We start from the raw sequence: 22,528 nt of genomic DNA, 5'->3' as shown, positions 1-22,528 counted from the left end.
ACAGCCGGTGCGGCCAGATCAGCCGCTCACGTACCCATATTTCGCCATGATTAAAGATAGGTTGTATCGGGTGACTCAGGACATCCAGACAAAGCAAGATACAACCCAGTTGTTAGTACCTAAAAGCCGTCGGGAAATGCTTTTCCAGGCGGCTCATTCTAATCCGATGGCTGGACACCTCGGGCAGGCAGCCACGTTAAATCGTTTAATGGCCCGATTCTTTTGGCCGGGCATTCATGAGAATGTGCGCAGGTGGTGCGCGTCTTGTCATGAATGTCAGTTAGTGAACCCTCCGGCCCATAGTAAAGCACCATTGTGCCCCCTGCCGTTAGTCGAGGTCCCCTTCGAGCGAATTGGCATGGACCTCATCGGGCCATTAGAGCGATCAGCACGGGGGCATCGCTTTGCATTAGTCCTGGTGGATTATGCCACGCGATACCCTGAAGCAGTCCCACTACGCAATATTTCGGCTAAAAGCGTTGCGAGTGCGCTGTTTCAATTAATCTCCCGGGTGGGAATCCCAAAAGAGATTCTCACCGATCAGGGCACGGCGTTTATGTCACGTACGATACGCGAACTATATGAATTATTGGGCATTAAATCGATTCGCACCAGCGTCTATCACCCACAAACCGACGGCCTGGTGGAACGATTTAATCGCACGTTAAAATCCATGATTCGTAAGTTCGTGCGGGAAGACGCCAAAAATTGGGATTAGTGGTTGGAACCCCTCTTGTTCGCTGTACGGGAGGTCCCCCAAGCCTCCACGGGGTTTTCCCCCTTTGAGCTTCTCTATGGCCGCCAGCCCCGCGGGGTTTTGGATGTCCTTAGGGAGGCTTGGGAGGACGGACCTTCTAATAGCAAAAACGAAATTCAATATGTCCTGGACCTGCGAACAAAACTCCACACTTTGGGGCGGCTCTCTATGGAGAATTTGTTACAGGCTCAGGACAAACAAAGTCGGCTGTACAATAGGGGGGCTAAGCTACGTAAATTTGCACCGGGAGATAAAGTGCTCGTATTACTTCCCACATCCAGCTCGAAATTACTCGCCAAGTGGCAAGGACCGTTTGTGGTTACACGGCGAGTTAATGATCTTAACTATGAAATCATTCGTGCAGATAGGGGGGGAGCACATCAAACATACCACCTCAACCTCCTTAAAAAATGGAATGAGGTGGAGTCAGCGATGCTGGCGACGGTGGTGAGTGGGGAGGAGGATCTCGGGCCAGAGGCGAATGTAAAAGTGCAATCCCGCCCTCTGGCCGCTTGTGGAGACCACCTCTCACCGTCCCAGATCGCTGACATCCAACAGCTACAAGCGGAATACGCAGATGTGTTCTCACCCCTCCCTGGCCGAACGAATCTCATACAGCACCACGTTGAGACGGAGCCGGGCGTGGTGGTTCGCAGCCGGCCATATAGATTACCTGAACATAAGAAAAAGGTAGTTCAGGATGAATTAGCGGCGATGCTGGATATGGGGGTAATAGAGGAATCCAACAGTGACATGGGCAAGCCCGATAGTTGCCTAAAACCGACGGCACCGTCCGGTTCTGTGTGGATTACCGCAAGGTGAATGCTGTATCGAAGTTCGATGCATATCCAATGCCAAGGGTTGACGAGTTACTCGATCGGCTAGGCACGGCTCGTTTTTATTCGACACTGGATTTTAACGACGGGATATTGGCAGATCCCCTTATCTCCAATGTCTAAAGAAAAGACTGCTTTCACGACGCCGTTCGGATTACACCAATTTGTCACCCTTCCGTTCGGTTTGATCGGGGCACCCGCCACCTTCCAGCGCTTGATGGACCGGATTCTACGGCCGCATGCTGCCTATGCTGCGGCGTACTTGGATGACATTATCATCTATAGTAACGATTGGCCGCGGCATATGCAGCATTTGCGAGTGGTTCTCAAGTCGCTGAGGAGGGCGGGGCTCACGGCCAACCCGAAGAAGTGTGCGATTGGGCGCGTGGAGGTCAGGTATCTGGGCTTCCACTTGGGACACGGACAGGTGCGTCCCCAAATTGACAAGACCGCAGCGATTGCGACCTGTCCGAGACCCAAGACCAAAAAGGAGGTTAGACAGTTCCTGGGGCTGGCAGGATATTATAGGAGATTTGTGCCTGATTATTCGGACCTTGCTAGCCCGCTGACTGATCTAACTAAAAAGGGGGCGCCAGATACCGTCCAGTGGACGGAGCAATGTCAGCAGGCTTTTACCCAGATAAAGGCAGCTCTGTGTGGCGGCCCGCTCTTACAGGCTCCTAACTTTGTTCTTCCCTTTTCTCTGCAGACAGACGCGTCGGACAGAGGACTGGGTGCGGTCTTGACCCAGGAGATGGAGGGCGAGGAACGGCCGGTGCTGTACATCAGTCGCAAGCTCTCTAAGAGAGAGACGATGTACAGCACCATTAGCCGCGTTTCCACTTCCGGGCCAGGGCGGGGCCGTGCTAGTGCGTGCCAGGGCCAGTCGCGTTTCCACTGTCACTTCCGGGGCTTGATCGGGGCTTCCTCAGGGCCAACGGCCAGGATTTCTGGCCCGTCGAATACCTTGGGCCAGAGGGGGCCAGCTCGGGCTAGAGGCGTGCTCAAGGTAAAAGGCGGAGTTTATCGGTGTTATGGAACGTTATGATCTGAAGCAAGATGCACATAGGGGTGTCCATGTTTAACCGATTAACCATTTAAAATTGCATAACATTTTAATTTGAACTGTAGGCCTATGCCAAATGCTGCGCAACAATACATAGGCTATATATAGGCTACATATCGACGAATTTTCAGATATTTGTTTGATTTTTTTGCCCCTTAAACATTTAAAATATTTGACAAATTAATATGAAAAAATATATATTTTACTGGTTTTCTGAGGCCAAATTAGAACCTGGAAATGATATTTTCCCCGCAGTGCTGAATGAGAAGAGCCGTAACCACAGCCTACAGAAAGGGGATTTATGGGTGATTTATAGGCTATAATAAATGTGTCTGATAATAAAATAATATAAAATAACGAGGCATTAATTATTTATTAATAAACTATTGTTTTCTAAATGATTTTCGGCTAAAAACATATCTCCATCTCCGGATGCACATTTAGAGAGAAATTAAGCTACATAAACATAGAAGATATTGGCTTTCGATTCGAATTTGTTCGTTTTAAATTGGACATTTAATCTACAGATATAACCCCTGTAGACTAAAGCTTTAAATGTCCAATTTAAAACGAACAAATTCGAATGCGGTGGCTGTTTCAGGTCTCGCGCTTCAGTTCACGGAGATCATGAAGCGCGCCTTGATTAATTGTTAAAGCACAACGTTTTTGTCACAGAACGCTCAACGACGCCTCCTCCTGGTTTCATCAGATCCCTCTCTCCTGCATATTAGAACTCCTTCCCTTCTCATTATCCCCTTATTAATTGGCTATCATCTCATCAGCCCCACCTGTGCACCCTTTCAGCTCCCCTTTATCTGGACTGCTATGTTCTTTGTTCCTTTGTGAAGTCTTGTTTTACCGTTACTCTGTCTCATGCTAGTCGTCTTGTATTTGCTCTGGTATTTTGATCTTGGACTGTGTTACTCGCCTTTGAACCTTTGCTGCCTGCCTCTGACCCTAGCCTGTTTGTTACGCCTTTGGATTGCCCTTTTCAGCGGCTTTAGTTAGTTTACCGGCCCCTCCTGTCTTGGGCCTTGAGTTTATGTCTGTTTACCTCTGTTGGCTTACCTGCGTTAATAAAGTACTGCAAATGGATTCGCCCGCCTCTGCCTCTTCATCACAGAAGACTTCACCCTTCAAGCTCCGGGAGAACTTTCCTGAACCCGTTTACCACCCAGAGGTTCCTTCCGTGAATTTTCCCAAGTATTTTTTTGGGGGGGGGCACTAGGTACTCTGCGGAGGCCATGGAGGCGACACTGACATGGACCGCACCTGAGTCTGCTCCGCCCTCGTCTCTGCCTGAGCCTGCTCCGCCCTGGCCGCCATCACGTCCTGCTCCGCCCTGGCCGCCATCACGTCCTGCTCCGCCCTGGCCGCCATCACGTCCGGCTCCGCCCTGGCCGCCATCACGTCCTGCTCCGCCCTGGCCGCCATCACGTCCTGCTCCAACCTGGTCACCCACGCTCCACGGCCCAGGCCCACCTTGCCTGTGTCCTGGTCCCGTTCCCCTGCACGGGCCTGGCCCTCCGTCCCTCCCCCGGGATCACCTTCACTCTGCCCCCCGCCTGGATTGTTCTAGGAGCGTCTGGAAGCCGCTCCTTAGAGGGGGGGGTTATGTGATGATCTGCGGCTGGAGTGCCCGCTTGAGCCTCTGGGGGGCACTCCTTCCTAGTTTATTGTTTCATTCATGTTTTACCCTGGACTGATTATGGTTTATTTCATGCACCTGTGTTTTATCATCTTGTTTAGTTCACCTGTCTTAAGCCCGAGTTTCCCCTTTGTTCGGGGCTCAGTATTGTTTGTGTATGTCTGACTGCTTCGAGTGTTTTCCTAGCTAGTTTCCTTAGTTTCATGGTTCCTGGACTCTCTGCCTGTATCTGGTCTTCCCGTTTGTCTAATCCCTGCATTGTTTGATTGCTGATCTGGACTGCTTACCTGGTTTTGACCCCTGCCTGTTTCCTTGTACCGGTCTCTGGATTCTCCTCTTTAATAAAGCCTGCATTTGGATCACCTCTGTCCTTGTTCCATGTGCAGTTTCATGACAGAATACTGAGCCACTACTGATCCAGCGGCTGAGAGGAACACGGACCTCGCAATGGATCCCACAGCACAGATCGTATGCCTCCGCCAAGGAGAACGTCCTCTCAAGGTTTTTGTGATGGATTTTTTGAAGCTCTCTCATCAGTCCTACTTGGATGATTTTTGTTTAATGATATTCTTTCGGGGAGGACTGTCTGACCCGCCTGGCTCTGATATACCGTTTCCGAGTCCAAGCTGGACTCTTTCCCAATATATTGATCTGGCCCTTTCCATGAGCGGTTCGCTTTTTACTGTGGATTTTTTGGAACTTTTGCTTCACAGAGGACCCGACGATTCGGCATTTTACAAGGTACCCACTGAATCCACGCATCTAGAGTCTCCCGGTGAACCAGCGCTTCACACGTGCTCCGCCGAGTTTGCGCTACATAAAAGCCCAGTTGAACCAGCACTTGGTGAGGAGTCCCCCGAATCCACGCGACATGTGAATCATGTTGTTCTAACACTTCACGTGAACTCCGTTGCATTCCTGCCTCAAGAGTTTTCCACTGAGCGCGGGCCAGCCGAGTCAAGTGCCGGGCCGAACGAGTCAAGTGAGTCAACGGCCGAGTCAAGTGAGTCAACGGCCGAGTCAAGTGAGTCAACGGCCGAGTCAAGTGAGTCAACGGCCGAGTCAAGTGAGTCAAGTGTGTCCAGGTCCAAATCAAGTGAGTCAAGTGTGTCCAGGTCCAAATCAAGTGAGTCAAGTGTGTCCAGGTCCAAATCAAGTGAGTCAAGTGTGTCCTGGTCCAAATCAAGTGAGTCAAGTGTGTCCAGGTCCAAATCGAGTCAAGTGAGTGTATCTCCTCTTCAAGTGAGTGTATCTCCTCTTCAAGTGAGCGCTGAATCTCCTCTTCAAGTGAGCGCTGAATCTCCTCTTCAAGTGAGCGCTGCATCTCCTCTTCAAGTGAGCGCTGCATCTCCAGTTCAAGTAAGTGAGTTGTCCAGCCCAGCGAGTGTGTCTAACCCCTTTTAAATGTGTTTTAGGTTACCAGCCTCCCCTCTTCCCGTGGGCCGGGGAGCCGTCCGACCTCCCAGCCGTAGATGCTTGGCTCCGGCGCAGCGAGGCCACCTGGGACACTGCTCACGTTCACCTGCAGCGCGCCGTCCGCCGGTATCAGCATCAAGCAGATCGGAGGAGGCGTGGGGGTCCCAGGTATCGACCCGGTCAGTGGGTGTGGCTGTCGGCGCGAGACCTTCGCCTCAAGCTCCCGAGCAGGAAACTGTCTCCTCGCTTTGTCGGACCATTCAAGATTCTTCGTCAGATTACACCAGTTTCTTTCCGCTTGGCTCTCCCTGCTCATTACAAGATCTCACCTACGTTTCATGTGTCCCTTTTCAGACCCGCCGTCGCCCCGAGGAGAGAGGGGAGCCGGGAGGAGACCGTCCCTGTGCAGACCCCTCCCATTGAAGTGGACGGTGCTGAGGCTTTCCGGGTGCGCGAGGTCCTGAACTCCAGACGTCACGGCGGGGTGTTACAATACCTTATTGATTGGGAGGGGTACGGTCCCGAGGAGCGCTCCTGGGTCAGGTCTCAGGATATCTTGGACCCCACTTTAACAGCCGCTTTTCATCGGGATCATCCTGATCGCCCCGCTCCAAGACCCCGTGGTAGACCCCGTCGTCGACCAGGTCCTCGCTTCCGGAGCCGCTCGCAGGGGGGGGGCTCTGTCACAGAACGCTCAACGACGCCTCCTCCTGGTTTCATCAGATCCCTCTCTCCTGCATATTAGAACTCCTTCCCTTCTCATTATCCCCTTATTAATTGGCTATCATCTCATCAGCCCGACCTGTGCACCCTTTCAGCTCCCCTTTATCTGGACTGCTATGTTCTTTGTTCCTTTGTGAAGTCTTGTTTTACCGTTACTCTGTCTCATGCTAGTCGTCTTGTATTTGCTCTGGTATTTTGATCTTGGACTGTGTTACTCGCCTTTGAACCTTTGCTGCCTGCCTCTGACCCTAGCCTGTTTGTTACGCCTTTGGATTGCCCTTTTCAGCGGCTTTAGTTAGTTTACCGGCCCCTCCTGTCTTGGGCCTTGAGTTTATGTCTGTTTACCTCTGTTGGCTTACCTGCGTTAATAAAGTACTGCAAATGGATTCGCCCGCCTCTGCCTCTTCATCACAGAGAGGAGAATCCAGAGACCGGTACAAGGAAACAGGCAGGGGTCAAAACCAGGTAAGCAGTCCAGATCAGCAATCAAACAATGCAGGGATTAGACAAACGGGAAGACCAGATACAGGCAGAGAGTCCAGGAACCATGAAACTAAGGAAACTAGCTAGGAAAACACTCGAAGCAGTCAGACATACACAAACAATACTGAGCCCCGAACAAAGGGGAAACTCGGGCTTAAGACAGGTGAACTAAACAAGATGATAAAACACAGGTGCATGAAATAAACCATAATCAGTCCAGGGTAAAACATGAATGAAACAATAAACTAGGAAGGAGTGCCCCCCAGAGGCTCAAGCGGGCACTCCAGCCGCAGATCATCACAGTTTTCTTGTTATAAATAAATTTATTTGCGAATAATGTATTATTATTTTCTGTATGACCAGAAATTAAAGAGTATTTTAAGTTGTTTCCACTGAAAGAAATGCAATGAAACTGTTCACATGGGCGTCTCGCAGCCATCAGTGCGTGCTCCACACACACTGGATATGCGCTGATATTTGTCAAAAATTTTGTGTTTATTTGTGCTCTGTTCCTTTTTTGGATAAAGGCGTCTTCTACATATGCAGCCTAATAAAATGTTACAATAATGATGATGATGGTTATTATTATTATTATTATTTGCAGACACGGAGTTTTTGTGAAATGGACGTTTTGCTTATTTTCAATTGGCAATTTCAGTTTGAAGGGTGATGGAAATGGGCTTTAACTGCTCCGTACTTGCTGCGTTTCAAATGGGGTCCAATCAGTTATTAAAGGTGTTAAAAATTTACTCTGTATCTCGAGGTTGCGGCGCGCACACTATGCACTGAGTATTAACCGATGGGCCTCGGTTAACGATTAATGAATAACTTGAAAACGTGCCCGCAGCCTGTTATATTGCGCAAAAAATCGCTGCTTGAAATGGAGAATCGCCTGTACTGGTCTCGTGACACTATTGCAGCCACTACGGCAGGTGAGTTAATATACATGCTATCTTCCTAATTTACAAAATAAATTAATTCATAATACCCGCTGAAATGGGTTGGGATTTATGACGTTTGATCCGGAAAGGCGTGTTAGGGGTGGGGTCTGGGGCAGCGCTGTGGGGCTACTGGCCCGGCAGTGGAAACGCAAGCCAGGTGCTTGAGGCCCGAGGCCACTAGCTCGGCCCGGCTCGCTGTTAGCTCTGGCCCAGCCCTAGCCCGGCAGTGGAAACGCGGCTATTGAGAAAGAGGCGTTGGCCATCAAGTGGGCTGTCCTCACCCTCCGCTATTATCTCCTGGGTCGGGAGTTCACCCTGTGTACGGACCACGCTCCCCTGCAATGGCTCCACCGCATGAAAGATGTCAACGCGCGGATCACTCGTTGGTATCTAGCATTACAACCTTTCAAATTCAGAGTGATCCACAGGCCGGGTGCACAGATGGCTGTGGCCGACTTTCTCTCCCGGAGGGGGGGGGGGGGCTGCAGGCCGGACGGCTCCCCGGCCTGAGGCGGGCGGTGGGGGTATGTGGTGTGGGGGCGTGGTTCAGCGCTGTCTGCAGCGGGAGAGCGGGGGAGGAGTCGAGCGGGAAATAAGCGGGTCAAGTTCAAATGATAAACACCTGTCTGTGATTGCAGTGATTGGCGTTGGGAGAGTATATAAGCGGCCCAGTTGGACGCTTCATTGGAGAGAGTCTGGAGCTTGTGTGCAGACACCGGGAGCTGTAAGCTGTGGAGGAGTGAACTGTTCGAATCCGAAGGAAGCTGTAAGCTGTGGGAAGAGTGAACCCTTCGAGGCGGAAGGAAGCTGTGAATCAGCTGGAACGAGTCTGTTCTATTGTTCTGTTGAGTTTATGGTGAAGCGCTAAGTCGCTGTGGAAGGAGTATCTTTTTGTTCTGTCTAAATAAAGCACACAAGCTCCAGTATTTGCCGACCCCTTTGCCTTCTTCCATCACCTCCTCTGAACCTTACCACACAGAGCTAGAGTAACTCGAGACCAGTTGTCGACTGTAGACACAGAGCTAGAGTAACTCAAGGCTAGTTGTCGACTGTAGATGCAGAGCTAGAGTAACTCAAGGTTAGTTGTCGACTGTAGAAGCAGAGCTAGAGTAACTCGAGACCAGTTGTCGACTGTAGAAGCAGAGCTAGAGCAACTCAAGGCTAGTTGTCGACTGTAGAAGCAGAGCTAGAGTAACTCGAGACCAGTTGTCGACTGTAGACACAGAGCTAGAGTAACTCAAGGCTAGTTGTCGACTGTAGAAGCAGAGCTAGAGTAACTCGAGACCAATTGTCGACTGTAGACACAGAGCTAGAGTAACTCATGGCTAGTTGTCGACTTTAGAAGCAGAGCTAGAGTAACTCGAGACCAGTTGTCGACTGTAGACACAGAGCTAGAGTAACTCAAGGCTAGTTGTCGACTGTAGATGCAGAGCTAGAGTAACTCAAGGTTAGTTGTCGACTGTAGAAGCAGAGCTAGAGTAACTCGAGACCAGTTGTCGACTGTAGACACAGAGCTAGAGTAACTCGAGACCAGTTGTCGACTGTAGACACAGAGCTAGAGTAACTCAAGGCTAGTTGTCGACTGTAGAAGCAGAGCTAGAGTAACTCGAGACCAGTTGTCGACTGTAGACACAGAGCTAGAGTAACTCAAGGCTACTTGTCGACTGTAGAAGCAGAGCTAGAGTAACTTGAGACCAGTTGTCGACTGTAGACACAGAGCTAGAGTAACTCAAGGCTAGTTGTCGACTGTAGATGCAGAGCTAGAGTAACTCAAGGTTAGTTGTCGACTGTAGATGCAGAGCTAGAGTAACTCAAGGCTACTTGTCGACTGTAGAAGCAGAGCTAGAGTAACTCGAGACCAGTTGTCGACTGTAGACACAGAGCTAGAGTAACTCAAGGCTAGTTGTCGACTGTAGATGCAGAGCTAGAGTAAATCAAGGTTAGTTGTCGACTGTAGAAGCAGAGCTAGAGTAACTCGAGACCAGTTGTCGACTGTAGACACAGAGCTAGAGTAACTCGAGACCAGTTGTCGACTGTAGACACAGAGCTAGAGTAACTCAAGGCTAGTTGTCGACTGTAGAAGCAGAGCTAGAGTAACTCGAGACCAGTTGTCGACTGTAGACACAGAGCTAGAGTAACTCAAGGCTACTTGTCGACTGTAGAAGCAGAGCTAGAGTAACTTGAGACCAGTTGTCGACTGTAGACACAGAGCTAGAGTAACTCAAGGCTAGTTGTCGACTGTAGATGCAGAGCTAGAGTAACTCGTGGCCAGTTGTTGACTGTAGACGCAGAGCTAGAGTAACTCAAGGTTAGTTGTCGACTGTAGACGCAGAGCTAGAGTAACTCAAGGTTAGTTGTCGACTGTAGACGCAGAGCTAGAGTATAAAGTATTAAGTGTCGACTGTAGACACTTGGGTGTTGATGGTAGATACCCCAGGTAATGGGCTTTATGCCCAGCTGCACTACTTCCTGAACTTCAGCCAGCTCCTTGTTTCCTGTCTGCCATTATTGGCCAAATTGATTAATTCAGGTGTACCTGACCTCAGTAGTCATGGCAACAATAATCAGACACACCTGAATTAATCAATTTGGCCAATAATGGCAGACAGGAAACAAGGAGCTGGCTGAAGTTCAGGAAGTAGTGCAGCTGGGCATAAAGCCAATTAGGAGCCATGTAGGGAAAAATCTACCACACACTCTTGCGGTAAATAAACACTGCATGCATCTTGCAGAAGAACATTGTAGCCGGAGCTCCTATTCTCTGTTTATGACGAGTCACGCAGGTACTGGGCTACTCCTTAGTGATATGACCCGAACCAGTCAAAAATAGTCAGAATATAAACACTTTTTATAGATGTACTGTAGTGAATCAGGATAAGACAAAAACGCTATTTGGAAAATGTATTTATGATGTACTCGCATATTATAGAAACTTTGTACATTTTGAACACAAAAAAAGAGCTTTAAGCAGCTAAACATTTACATACAAAGACAAAACTTCCTTGTGTACAGTATGATGTGCGACGTGTTATATCTTTCAATGTCATACTTCTGATGTGAACATCATTTGTTTGTTTGTTTGTTTGTTTGTTTGAGCATTTGTTCTAGCTTTGCAACGGAAGTGAATCAATAAATCAAAACTAACTTTAGCTGGACAATAACTTTATTCTAGAGCTGCTGTAAAGCCAAAACAATCTGTTGCTGTAATTTCCTATTATCACTGTAAAGCTGCTTTAATTGCTTCTATATTGTTAAAAGCGCAATATAAATGAAGGTGACTTGACTTGACATTTGTTAACATGGGCAACGTAAAAGGATGCCCAGCTGAGGCTTGTGGTGTGAAACAGTTGTTATGTTAGACAAGCAGATAGTGTCCAAATACTGTCTTAATTTTGAACAGTATACCTATTGTTTAATCATGTAGAGCCTAACAAATATTTTTGTGAAACATTTTCCTTGAAAAGTGTGCTTTTGTTATCTAATGCACTGTCATGTAGTCATTTTAGCAATTAAATACTTTCTGGGGCCACTGTATATTATCTCTGTACTCAGTATACAGACATACTTCAATAGGCAGAATTGAAGTTGTAGGTAATATAAAGGTTTAGTATAGAGTATTGCTATTGAATCCATACTAAAATCTAAAAAAAAGAGAAATAAACAGAGCATGTCTTACACAAAAAGGAAATCCTTGCTGGCAAATCTGACAAAAACATATTTATGACAAATACAGAAAAAGGGTACATGTGGGTCCTTCTTTATAACCAGGGCCGTATTAAGAGCTCACTGGGCCCCGGGGCTATGAGTTACTGCAGGGCCCCCCCACCACTTTAGGTCACCAACTACATGAGCTAAATGTTATATTATTATAGCCTACGAGTCATTTTATCCATGATATACTTCACAGTTAAGTTATGTTACTTTTAACATGATTTTTTTATCATATCAAAATGTATTGACTAAAATTTCATAATTATTGTGACCAATTTCAATATCACCAAAAAATAATAGTAGCTTAAGAAAATAATCTCAAGCTTACTGATGACAAGAGTCACAAATTAAAATAGAACAAAGGCACAATAAATCGACCTATGAAAAACTTAAAGCACTGAATAATATTATATAAAGTAATCAAATATACAATACATGGTTTTCACTATAAATGCAACATTCATTCTTGTTAATTTTGCAAAAGTAATTCAGTCAAATGCAATAAATTACTTTCTTTCTGATGTTTGATTAACATTATTGACACACATGGCGACAGCAGCTTTATTAGCAGCGTCTGTCACTTTGAGACCTCAGAGTCGGATTCAAGTGCGCTGTGCAAAACCGTCTCAAGTTCACCACAGTCTATGGTTCACCTTGGTCTCAAAACCAGCATTTACAAAATAAATTCTCCCGCTGCTCACTGTGCCTGAGCAGTTTGAAATATTTTGTATCCAAACCACAACGTTTAAAAACGCGTTTAAATGATAAACTTACATCATGATGGCGCAGCAAAATTTAAATATTTCTACCGGATATATTATCGCCAGTCCTTTAGGCGAATATAGAGTTTAATCAAACACAAAAAGCAAAATTATACATCCATCAAGTTAATATTCAAACTTACCGAAAGTTTGTGGGGTCGATGATGACGCTGTGTTTTAAGAATAGACTAGAATGAAGAGAAGAGTAAAGGCGATTTATTGGTTGATATATAACCTATTCTAATAAGGCGCAGGCAGCAATCATCTATAGGCCTACGTGCAGCAGCAGGTCGGTCGTTCACAAGTTAAATATAGAATAAATATATTTGTCATATCAAATTAAAACCTGACGTTTCAATTTACCATGCCCTGCTCAGAGCCGTTGGCCCTGCATGCCTAGGGGGTTTGATTGACAGGTGGCCTGGCCAATCATAACGCCGAATACGCAACTTTGTCCGACAACAAAGCTGTCAGTCGGTGGACATGAACTTGAAAACGGTAATGTTTAAATTACTTAAATGACAATATTTGAAAGTTGAGACTTTGTTTCATATCAACAGTAAGCTGCTCTGAACTCTCTCTCGTAATCACTCGGTGTAACGTTAGTCTTTGCCTGCGAAGTATTTTTCACTGCGTGAGTGCATGAGAACATGATGTGCGTGACTCGCGAGAGCCGCCTGGCTCGTGGCCTGTCCGTCACATAGTACCTAAAAAAGGCGGGTCTTTGCGAACGTCTCTATTAATGATAATGATTCCATGATAATGCATGGAATATAAGGCAAAGTGCAACTAAATAACAGGGATAATTTGTGGGGGACGTTGCGTGGTAAGGCTTTGGTAATCAGATGGCTTGCAGTATCTGCTCCACAGCCAATCACGGGCCCCCTCCTTGCTTGGGCCCCTAGCCCTATGGTTAATGCGGCCGTGTTTATAACTGCACCTTAGAAACACAGAAGGGCTTTTATTGTATCATTCTGTACCTGTCATATACAAAGATGTATGTGCCTTTCCTCAGGTGCCTCTCCTCACTATTTGCAGTTTAATACCACCAATTTTATATTTTTTTTATCTAATGGAACAATTGTGTCCCCAGAAGGCCTCAGTGAGAAGAGTTTGTACCATTTTAAAGAGCCATTTTCTGAGTGTGAGTGTGAGAGGAGACAGTGATCAATACTGAATGCTGCTGTAGTCTTTTACATGAGATCAAAGTATCATTAGTGTGTACCTGAGGGGCCGGCCCAGGGTCTGACTCGGTGCTCATGCTGAGCTCCAGGGCACTATGCCTGTTAGAGAAATCGGTTTTAAAGTCTGCAGACCTAAAAAGGACAAAATGCAGAGAATAATGTTATTATTGCTTGCATTAACAACAATATTGCACAGAGAAAACTCAATTTAAACAATCTAAATCAAATTATATACCAATGATAAATGATGATACTATTAAAAATGCATTTTATTGATTTATCTTTTATAACGAATAGATGTATTTACCCCCTAAAACTCAGGTTTCAAAAACACAAAAGGTGTCCATTTGAGGAAAAAATAATAAAATATGTCAAATTATTATTAAATATTCACATCCACTTATAATGCTGGTGTGATGTTGTCAAAAACATTTCATATACATTATAATGCAGCATTCACACAATCAGTGATACAGCTGCCCAAACTTATTTTGAGGAACTATGTTAATGATCTTTTTAAAATGGATCATTAAATCTAATTTAATATCATTCTGTTCTGTTTCCTTTAGTTTCTGTTTCCCCTCTCTGTTCAGTTTTGCGGTGCGTCTGAAATCGCGTACTGTCTGAGTAGGCACAACATTTTAATTTATTAAAGTATGAATTAAAAAAGTATCTTGCATATAGTATATGTGTAGCATGAATGAAATTCGGACTTCAGTACATTCGCCATTTTGATGACTTACTAGAGCTGAACGATATGACCTAAAATCAAAATCTCGATTAATTGAACAATTTACCTAGATTATGATTAATGAACAATTTTTTTTGCCCACAGAGTTCACTGACAAGGTTTGTAGGCTACTGTGAATATGCTCAACTAATAAATGTGGATTTTTTTTTTCCTAATGATAGAGTGCATTTCTTATCTTTGTGATTTTAAAATAATTGAAGGAAAAGAGTTTTGATGTTGGCTTAAAAAAGCCTGAACTTTGAACTGGAAATCGAACTTGGATTGCATTGTGCAGTGCTATGACAAACGTCATGGTTGCCCACACAGTGCTATTGCTCCGACAAAACAGCTCACTTTCAGCAGCTCATTTGTTTATGGCTCATAGCATTTCTTCCAGATTGTGCGCTGTCGTGTAGCAGCGCATAAGAACAGTGGTTAAATTCCCTTTACAATAAACTGTGTAAAACATGCAATTACCCTATAGCAATACTGAGTATCCAGATTATATAAACAAAGATAACAGCTCCTGAATCTTTTATTGTGCTTGCAAACTGCACTTGATGTGTGAGCTACTGTCTGTGCGTGTGTTACAATCAACGTATTGGTTTAAAACCGCGTCAAATTAACGTTAAAAAACGGGAAAATCACGCCGGTTAGAGGTTCTAAATTTCGGTTTCGATTACTTTCGATTAATCGTCCAGCCCTTTGTCCTACACACTTCACTGCCAAGCATAAATCCTCTCCCGTGGTCTCATGGGATAGTTAAGTGTCCATTGAATGTGTCCATTGTCCATTGATATACTACTCTATGGCTGTACTGTTTTACGCATATTATATAGTAGGGAAGTACTCAATTTCGGACGCAGCGTTGGTTTCCCTGGTTACTGATTGTGTACTCGTTGGTTTCTAAAGTTACATATTGCAGTCACCTGTGTCTACTTTAGTTCCCTGTGTATTTATACCCCCAGTGTAGTTCAGTCCTTTGTTGGTTATTAACAGTACAGTATTCCTCCTATGATCTCCTACATGTTCTTGGTTGGATTATTAATAAACTGTTTGATTTAGTTGACCAGTTCGTGCATGATGACCACACACTTACATTCAAAGGTAATTTGGCCAATAAAATGTAAAATGTGCTTCCTATTGGTTTTATACTATTAAAGGAGAACTCTGGCGCAAAATGAACCTTTGGTTTAATAAAACATCGGTACCTAGTCAATCGTTCTCTGAGATTTGTTTTCATGATAATCAAATGTAAAGAGTTTTATCTCTAAAAACTGTTTAGCATATAACGCTAGCCTAGTATATGGGCCATAGAATAAGTAAAAAGAAATCGCTAGTTTATACCACTAACAAGGCTCAAAATAGCCTAAATAATGAGGGTCCCTACATGCAAAACGAAGCATTGAGAACTTTGTAAGTGTACAGACTGTTTAATAAGAAGATATTTTATAAAGACAGTCCACTTCGTGTATACAGACAGGAGCCATCTTAGAAAATAGTCTTGATAAGTCGATCCCCGAACGCCGTTCATACAGTTCAGAAGTTAGTTGAACTTCATACAGTTTAGATCACTCAGCACGTCGTTCGTGGTTTGACTTGTCGTGACTGTTTTCCAAGATGGCTCCTGTCTGTATACACAAAGTGAACTGTCTTTATAAAGTATCTTCTTATTACGTAAATGGTCTGTACACTTACAAAGTTCTCAATGCTTCGTTTTGCATGTATGGACCCTCATTATGTTACTGTGTTAGTGTGGGGCTATTTTGAGCCTTGTTAGTGGTATAAACTAACGATTTCTCTTTACTTATATGCCCCCGCCGTTATACACTAAACAGTTTTTAGAGATAAAACACTTTACATTTGATTATCATGAAAACAAACCTCAGAGAACGATTGACTAGGTACCGATGTTTAGACCAAAGGTTCATTTTGCGGCGGAGTTCTCCTTTAAAGGGATAGTTCACTTTGAAATTAATTTTTGATATGTTTTAGCTTACCTCAAGGTGATCCAAGATGTAGGTGTCTTTGTTTCCACAGCATTTTCAATTTTTACATTTTTTGGTCAAACTGTTGTTGTCTGTCAGTCATACACTGGAGGTGAAGGGGGTCCTCAATCGGTTCACCTCAAAGAGCATGCACAGAGAAGTCAAAATTAAACATGATTTAATGACTCGTACATGTAAGTACACATTGATGGCCTAAGACACGAAATGAGCGGTTTGTGTGAGAAAACGAACAGTATTTATATCGTTTTAACTCTTGTAATCATAGCCATGACAAAATGATCTGACTGCACGGGCGCTTCGGTCTGCGCATGCGCTGGAAATGATCGCTTGCGTGCCTACGTCACTCTTTGTTTATACAGAGATTTCGGAGGTTTTACCTTTCACTAAACATATTTAGATATACGGGAAACCACAATGGAAGACGATTTCGGTATATCTAAATATGTTTAGTAAAAGGTAAAACTTCCGAAATCTCCGTGTAAATATTGAGTGACGTCACACGCAAGCGATCACTTCCGGCGTAACATTGAACTGATTCAGTTCAGTTCAGTTGGACATTGAACAACTGATTCAGATCACTTGGATTACACAAGGTAAAAACGATATAAATACTGTTCGTTTTCTCACAAAAACTGCTCGTTTCGTGTCTTAGGCCATCAATGTGTACTTACATTTACGAGTCATTAAATCATGTTTAGTTTTGACTTCTCTGTGCATGCTTTTTGTGGACCCCCTTTGCCACCAGTGTATGACTGATAGACAACAACAGTTTGACTGAAAAATGTCAAAATTGAAAATACTGTGGAAACAAAGACACCTACATCTTGGATGCCCTTGAGGTAAGCTAAAACATATTAAAAATTAATTTCAAAGTGAACTATCCCTTTAAGCAGCATAAACTTGATCTTTACTGGCTCCAGAAGAACATGTGTTTTGACTCTACATTAATCATGAAATATGCAAACCGATCTCATGACACCTGGTTAGGACACCATGATAACACATATTAACGATGAGATGGAAACCTGAGCGTACCACAAAAGCTCAGTGGATGAATGGTTGGATGTGCACCTCTTCCTCTCATATCTCCACTTCCGCCCTCCATTCAAGGCACTGTCTGGGTGAAGGCTCACCTCCTCCCATTTCTCCAAGGGTGAGCTGCTCACTGGAGACAGGACGGTTAGAATGCAGTGAGATGGGAAATAAAAATGACAGGCAGTCATAAACACTATGGGCCCTATTTTTACGATCTGAAACACAAGTGTCAAAGCGCAAAGCGCAAGTAACTTTGTGGGCGGGTCCCGGCGCTGTTGCTATTTTCCCGGTGGGATAAATGCCTCCTTGCGCCTGCCGCAAATCTAAAAGGGGTTGGTCTGAAGTAGCTTCATTATTCATAGGTGTGGTTTGGGTGTAACGTGAAAAAAACCAATCAGAGCACCATCCAACATATCCTTTAAGAACAGGTGCGCATGTTGCCTGACGGATTGTTATTATAACGGCGGGTTTGCCAGGAGCGTTCACAGCCGATGAGACCGACGTTCTTGTCAGGGCAGTGAAAGACAGAGAAGTGACGTTGTATGGGGATGGGAGAAACCCTCGCACATCAGCGTCGGTTAAACATTATATACGTATGTTTCTTGCCACTATTGGGCAAACAGGTCTGATCCTTCAGTACAATTAGCCTTAAAAAATGGGTAATAAGGTTTTTTTATCTTCATTTAAACCACAATGATTTTCCTCATGTGTTAATATTTTTCCTTATTATAATGTATGATTTGCAAAAATAGCATTATGAACAACGCGCAACGCGCCACTGACTTTAGACCAGTTTTTTTCTGATCAGTGGCGCAATTGTTTTCTGGAAGTGTAAAATAGCACCGGGGAATGTTTGCACCGAAACACGCCTCCTTTTTGCGCCGATCCGCCCAGGGAGTGCAAGTTCATTTCTTAGTTTACTGGCGTGTGTCTTTTGAGGGGAAAATCCCGCTTTGCGCGCATGCAAAATAGGAGTGACACATGCGTTTGTGTATAAAGTCATTTGCGCCGGGTGAAAGATAGAGCCCTATGTTTTTAATGTAACAACATTTCGGTGCAAAAAGGTAGATACCAGCAGCAGATAAGGATGCATCTTATAGCTCAAAGCTTGCTTATCTCAACCAGGCTACAGTCTGCAGCTGGGAATTGATTAAAGCAGTCGGACTGTGGAGTGATAAATTTACCACCACCGGAAAAACATGGCAATGGTTTAGCTACTTACAGTAGCTTATGGCGTACATCTACATGAACTTTACAGCGCAAGTTGTTTAATGCTTTCCAGAGGATTAAGATAAGCCGTTGTAGTGTTTCGTATTAAACCATTTCTAGCATGAGCTTGAGACAAATAAAAATGAATACATTTCTACTTGGGGCAGCAATGCCGTGAAATCCACAGTTTTGGTGTGTTTAAACCATTTCCACAATTTCCCACCAATTCAGTTCCACCACATTAAATCTAATGATATGCTAATGCAGATGCTAAAGAGCAGAGTAACTGCTTCCTGATGGAGTGGCAGAGGGCATTAAAAAACACACAACAAAAGGCAAAAATCTAATTACACTGAGAGCCGGGATTAAATCAACTGTAAGTTTAATCATAAGCACCTCTTGAACTGATTAAAATAACTCTACACTTAAACAAATTTCACAAATCCAGGCCTTTTTTTTAATAGATTATAATGGACAACTTTCATAATAGGTTATACAGTTTCACGAATTAACGTTTTATTCATGGTAGGGACATACAGCTACAATTGCAAGGGCATCTGGGTAACCCAGGTAGATCATAATCATAATAATATGATATTACCCAACCTTTCAGAAATTTGCATCACACCAGATTGCGCATTCAACACTAAGGGCCCTATTTTAACGATCTGAAACACAAGTAGCAAGCGCAAAGCGCAAGTAACTTTGTGGGCGGGTCTTGGGCGCTGTTGCTATTTTGAGATGGTTCTCACTGCGGAACATGAAACTCACGGGGAGGAGTCGGATCCAGATCCAACTCCTCCCACCTTACATACACCTAAACCTACCCTGATCCCTAAACCCAACCCTAATCCTACCCATCTCCACCCCTTGGATCTTGATCTGACTCCTCCCCGTGGATCTCATGTACTGCATTGAGGTGCTACTGGCTATTTTACCGGCGGGATAAATGACTCTTGCGAGTTTAAAAGGGGTTGGTCTGAAGTAGCTTCATTATTCATAGGTGTGGTTTGGGCGTAACAGAAACAAACCAATAAGAGCGTCATATCACATTCCCTTTAAGAGCATGATGAACGATTCGGTGAACGGGGCGCAATTCTATTATAACGGCGCATTTACCAGGCGCGCTTCACAATCAGTTCACAGCCGAGGAGATCGATGTTCTCATCAGGGCCGTGAAAGAAAGAGAAGAGACAGTGGGGATGGGACAAACACACCCAAATTAGCTTCGGTTAAACATGCATATAATAATTTGGGTAAATGTGTAAGCTTTTTTCCCAACTTCATGGACACAACAATGATTTTCCTCGTGTTTATATATTTTTCCTTATAATAATGTATCACTTGCAAAAAGTAAAATGCATCTGTGTAGCTGAGAGAATCATCTATAGTGTATGCGCGTTGTTCACACTGTGTATTATGGCCAAGAATGCGCGCTTAAAATAGCATCTGAATGTACGTGCAACGCGCCACTGACTTTAGACCAGGTTTTTTCTGGTCAGTGGCGGAATTGTTTTCTGGAACTGCAAAATAGCACCAGGGGTTGTTTACGCCGACACACGCCTCCTTTTTGCGCCGACCTGCCCAGGGAGCGCAAGTTCATTTCCTAGTTTACCGACTATTTACCGCTTTGCGCGGGTGCAAAATAGGAATGATACATGCGTTAATTTATAAAGTAATTTGCGCCAGGTGCAAGATAGAGCCCTAATGGCTCTTTCAGACTGCACGATTTTCAAAGTAGTCAGGTCGCTGCTCTTTTCACACTGCATGACTATCTTGGCCAGCATTCAGTCGCTGCTGTGTTCACACTGGACGATGGATCGGCGACAGAAGGTTTCACACTGCATGACTTTAAAAAAATCGCCGACAGACTCTGTCTAGCACGCTGCACGCAAACTACATTTCACAACAAACACGCGTGAGATATGAAAAGGAAACAACGCGCGACACCACACGTGCAAGACCGGAGTTCTCACGTGAGACTTTTTTTTTCGACCCGGTTGTGGTACAGCTGGTGAAACAGACACGAGTGCTCCTGCCAAATTTCTACTAATTTTTCTTCCATTTATTGTGTCCAAATAGACCGAGAAGAAGCTTTTTTTGTTGAAACAATGCCATATCATGTTGATATGTGATCTATAACTCCTCCCCGAACTCCCTGCTGCTCTGTATCTTGCTCTCTCACTGGCTGCCGGTGATCGCCGATGTAGTTTTCAGTCAAAACACTTTTCACACAGCAGGATTTTGAATCGCCGACAGGTCCAGATATTTAGCATGCCAAATATCTCACGGGCGTCGGCGACTCGTCGGTGATTCTCTCAGTTCGCGTCTTTGTTCATTCACACTGCGTGATTGTCACTCGCGTGAACGAGCGCCGATTTGCCTGTGATTTCGGGCATTTGTCGGCGATTTCTCAAAACCTGTCGGCGAGCCAAAATCGTGGCTAAAATCATGCAGTCTGAACTCGGCATAAGTCTCAGTACCTTCTGATTGTAGACTGGCGAACCTATAATCCTTTAGCACACATTAAGATTAATTACAACAAGATATGATCATAACTTTTTCATGTTATTTGTTATGCTGTGTAAACACTTTGTAAACACAAATCCAAAGACGAATATTAATTATATTTGTTAACTAGATGTGTTCACTCCCTGTCTATTAATGTGTTTATACTGAAACATAATAAAACAGTTTTATGTCTTTAAAAGACAATTTGTCTTATAAAAAGCTATAGACCATTTTGCTAGATGTAAACAACACTGGTCCAGAAACACTTCCTGTTTCAGTTTGTAACTGTTTTCTTTATTTCACATGTAAAGAAAACATTGATGTTGTTTAACTTTTTGATTCAGTTTTACGTGTTCTGTTGGTTATATTTTATCCCAGCTTTTGTGTAGTGCTAAAAAACTGAAACAGGAAGTGCTTCTGGACCAGTGTTGTTTACATCTTGCAAAATGGTCTACATGCCTTGAAAACACAGTTTGTTTTATAAAACGGTATTTGTTATATCTCTTGAAATGACAGTTTGTCTTATAAAAAGTTATAATTTATGTTTCGAAAAGGAAGTTTGTTTTATAAAAAGTTATATTATGTCTTGAAAAGACTGTTTACTTTATAAAAAGTTATACTATATGTCTTAAAAAGACAATTTGTCTTATAAAAAAGTCATATATTATATGTCTTGAAAAGGCAGTTTGTCTTATAAAAAGTTATACGTATGTTATAACCTGATCAAAAGTTATAACTTCCTGATCAGGGCTCTGACTTCTGAACTAGGGAGCTGATTGAGATGCACCCACTGAGAAAAGATAACAAATATAAATACCTTTTGAAATGGCACAATACTGCCAACTTCGACTGTTAGTATTAAGAGAGTGACGTCAACTAACACAGTCTCATCCCAAGACGTCATATAACTGACGTCATGGTACGTCTTTTGTTTTGACCATACGTCAACATCCGCCTTTTTAGGGTACCCTTTAACGTCGGTTACATGACGATCCTGGGACGTCATATAACTGACGCTTTACCTTTAACGTCAGTTAGGTGACGGGGTAGGTTTAGCATCCGATAACGTCATCTAACCGACGTTAAAGGGTACCCTAAAACGGCGGATGTTGACGTATGGTCAAAAGACGTACCAAGACGTCAGTTATATGACGTCTTGAGATGAGACTGCGCTGCGTCAACACAATAGGAAAATTCTTCTGTAATTGCACCTGAAAGGGATAGTTCATCGAAAAACAATATTGTTCATCTCTGAAACACAAATGTGTTTAAATGAAACCTGAGAGATTTCTGTCCCTCTATTGAAAGTCCTTTCCATCTAAAATTTGATGCTTCAAAAAGTACATAAAACATCATCCAATTGTTATATAACACCATATTTATGAATAAAAGCCTAAATTATCCAATCATAAATAAAGCGATCTTGTCTCTTTAGAAGATTTAGTGGAATGGACTCAGCGGAGGGACAGATATCTCTTGGGTTTCGTTAAAAAATATCTTCATTTGTT

The 22,528-nt window shown here is 44.0% G+C and overlaps 1 protein-coding gene across 2 annotated transcripts in view; it reads right to left on the bottom strand.

Annotated features, from left to right (window-relative positions):
- Window positions 1–22,528, bottom strand: part of pex5lb (peroxisomal biogenesis factor 5-like b) — an 87,725-nt gene that overhangs the window by 32,312 nt on the left and 32,885 nt on the right. For both annotated transcript variants that reach the window (XM_039649515.2, XM_039649516.2), the window contains 2 exons: window positions 17,301–17,430; window positions 13,568–13,658 (listed from right to left, as the gene is read on the bottom strand). In XM_039649515.2, the coding sequence (XP_039505449.2) occupies window positions 13,568–13,658; window positions 17,301–17,430 (221 nt within the window). The remainder of the gene's footprint in view (window positions 1–13,567; window positions 13,659–17,300; window positions 17,431–22,528) is intronic.

Source organism: Pimephales promelas, chromosome 5 (assembly GCF_988280905.1).
Source record: "Pimephales promelas chromosome 5, fPimPro1.hap1.1, whole genome shotgun sequence".
NCBI lineage: Eukaryota > Metazoa > Chordata > Actinopteri > Cypriniformes > Leuciscidae > Pimephales > Pimephales promelas.
Note: the sequence above shows the minus strand (reverse complement) of the source record. Positions and strands in the feature narration are given on the sequence as shown.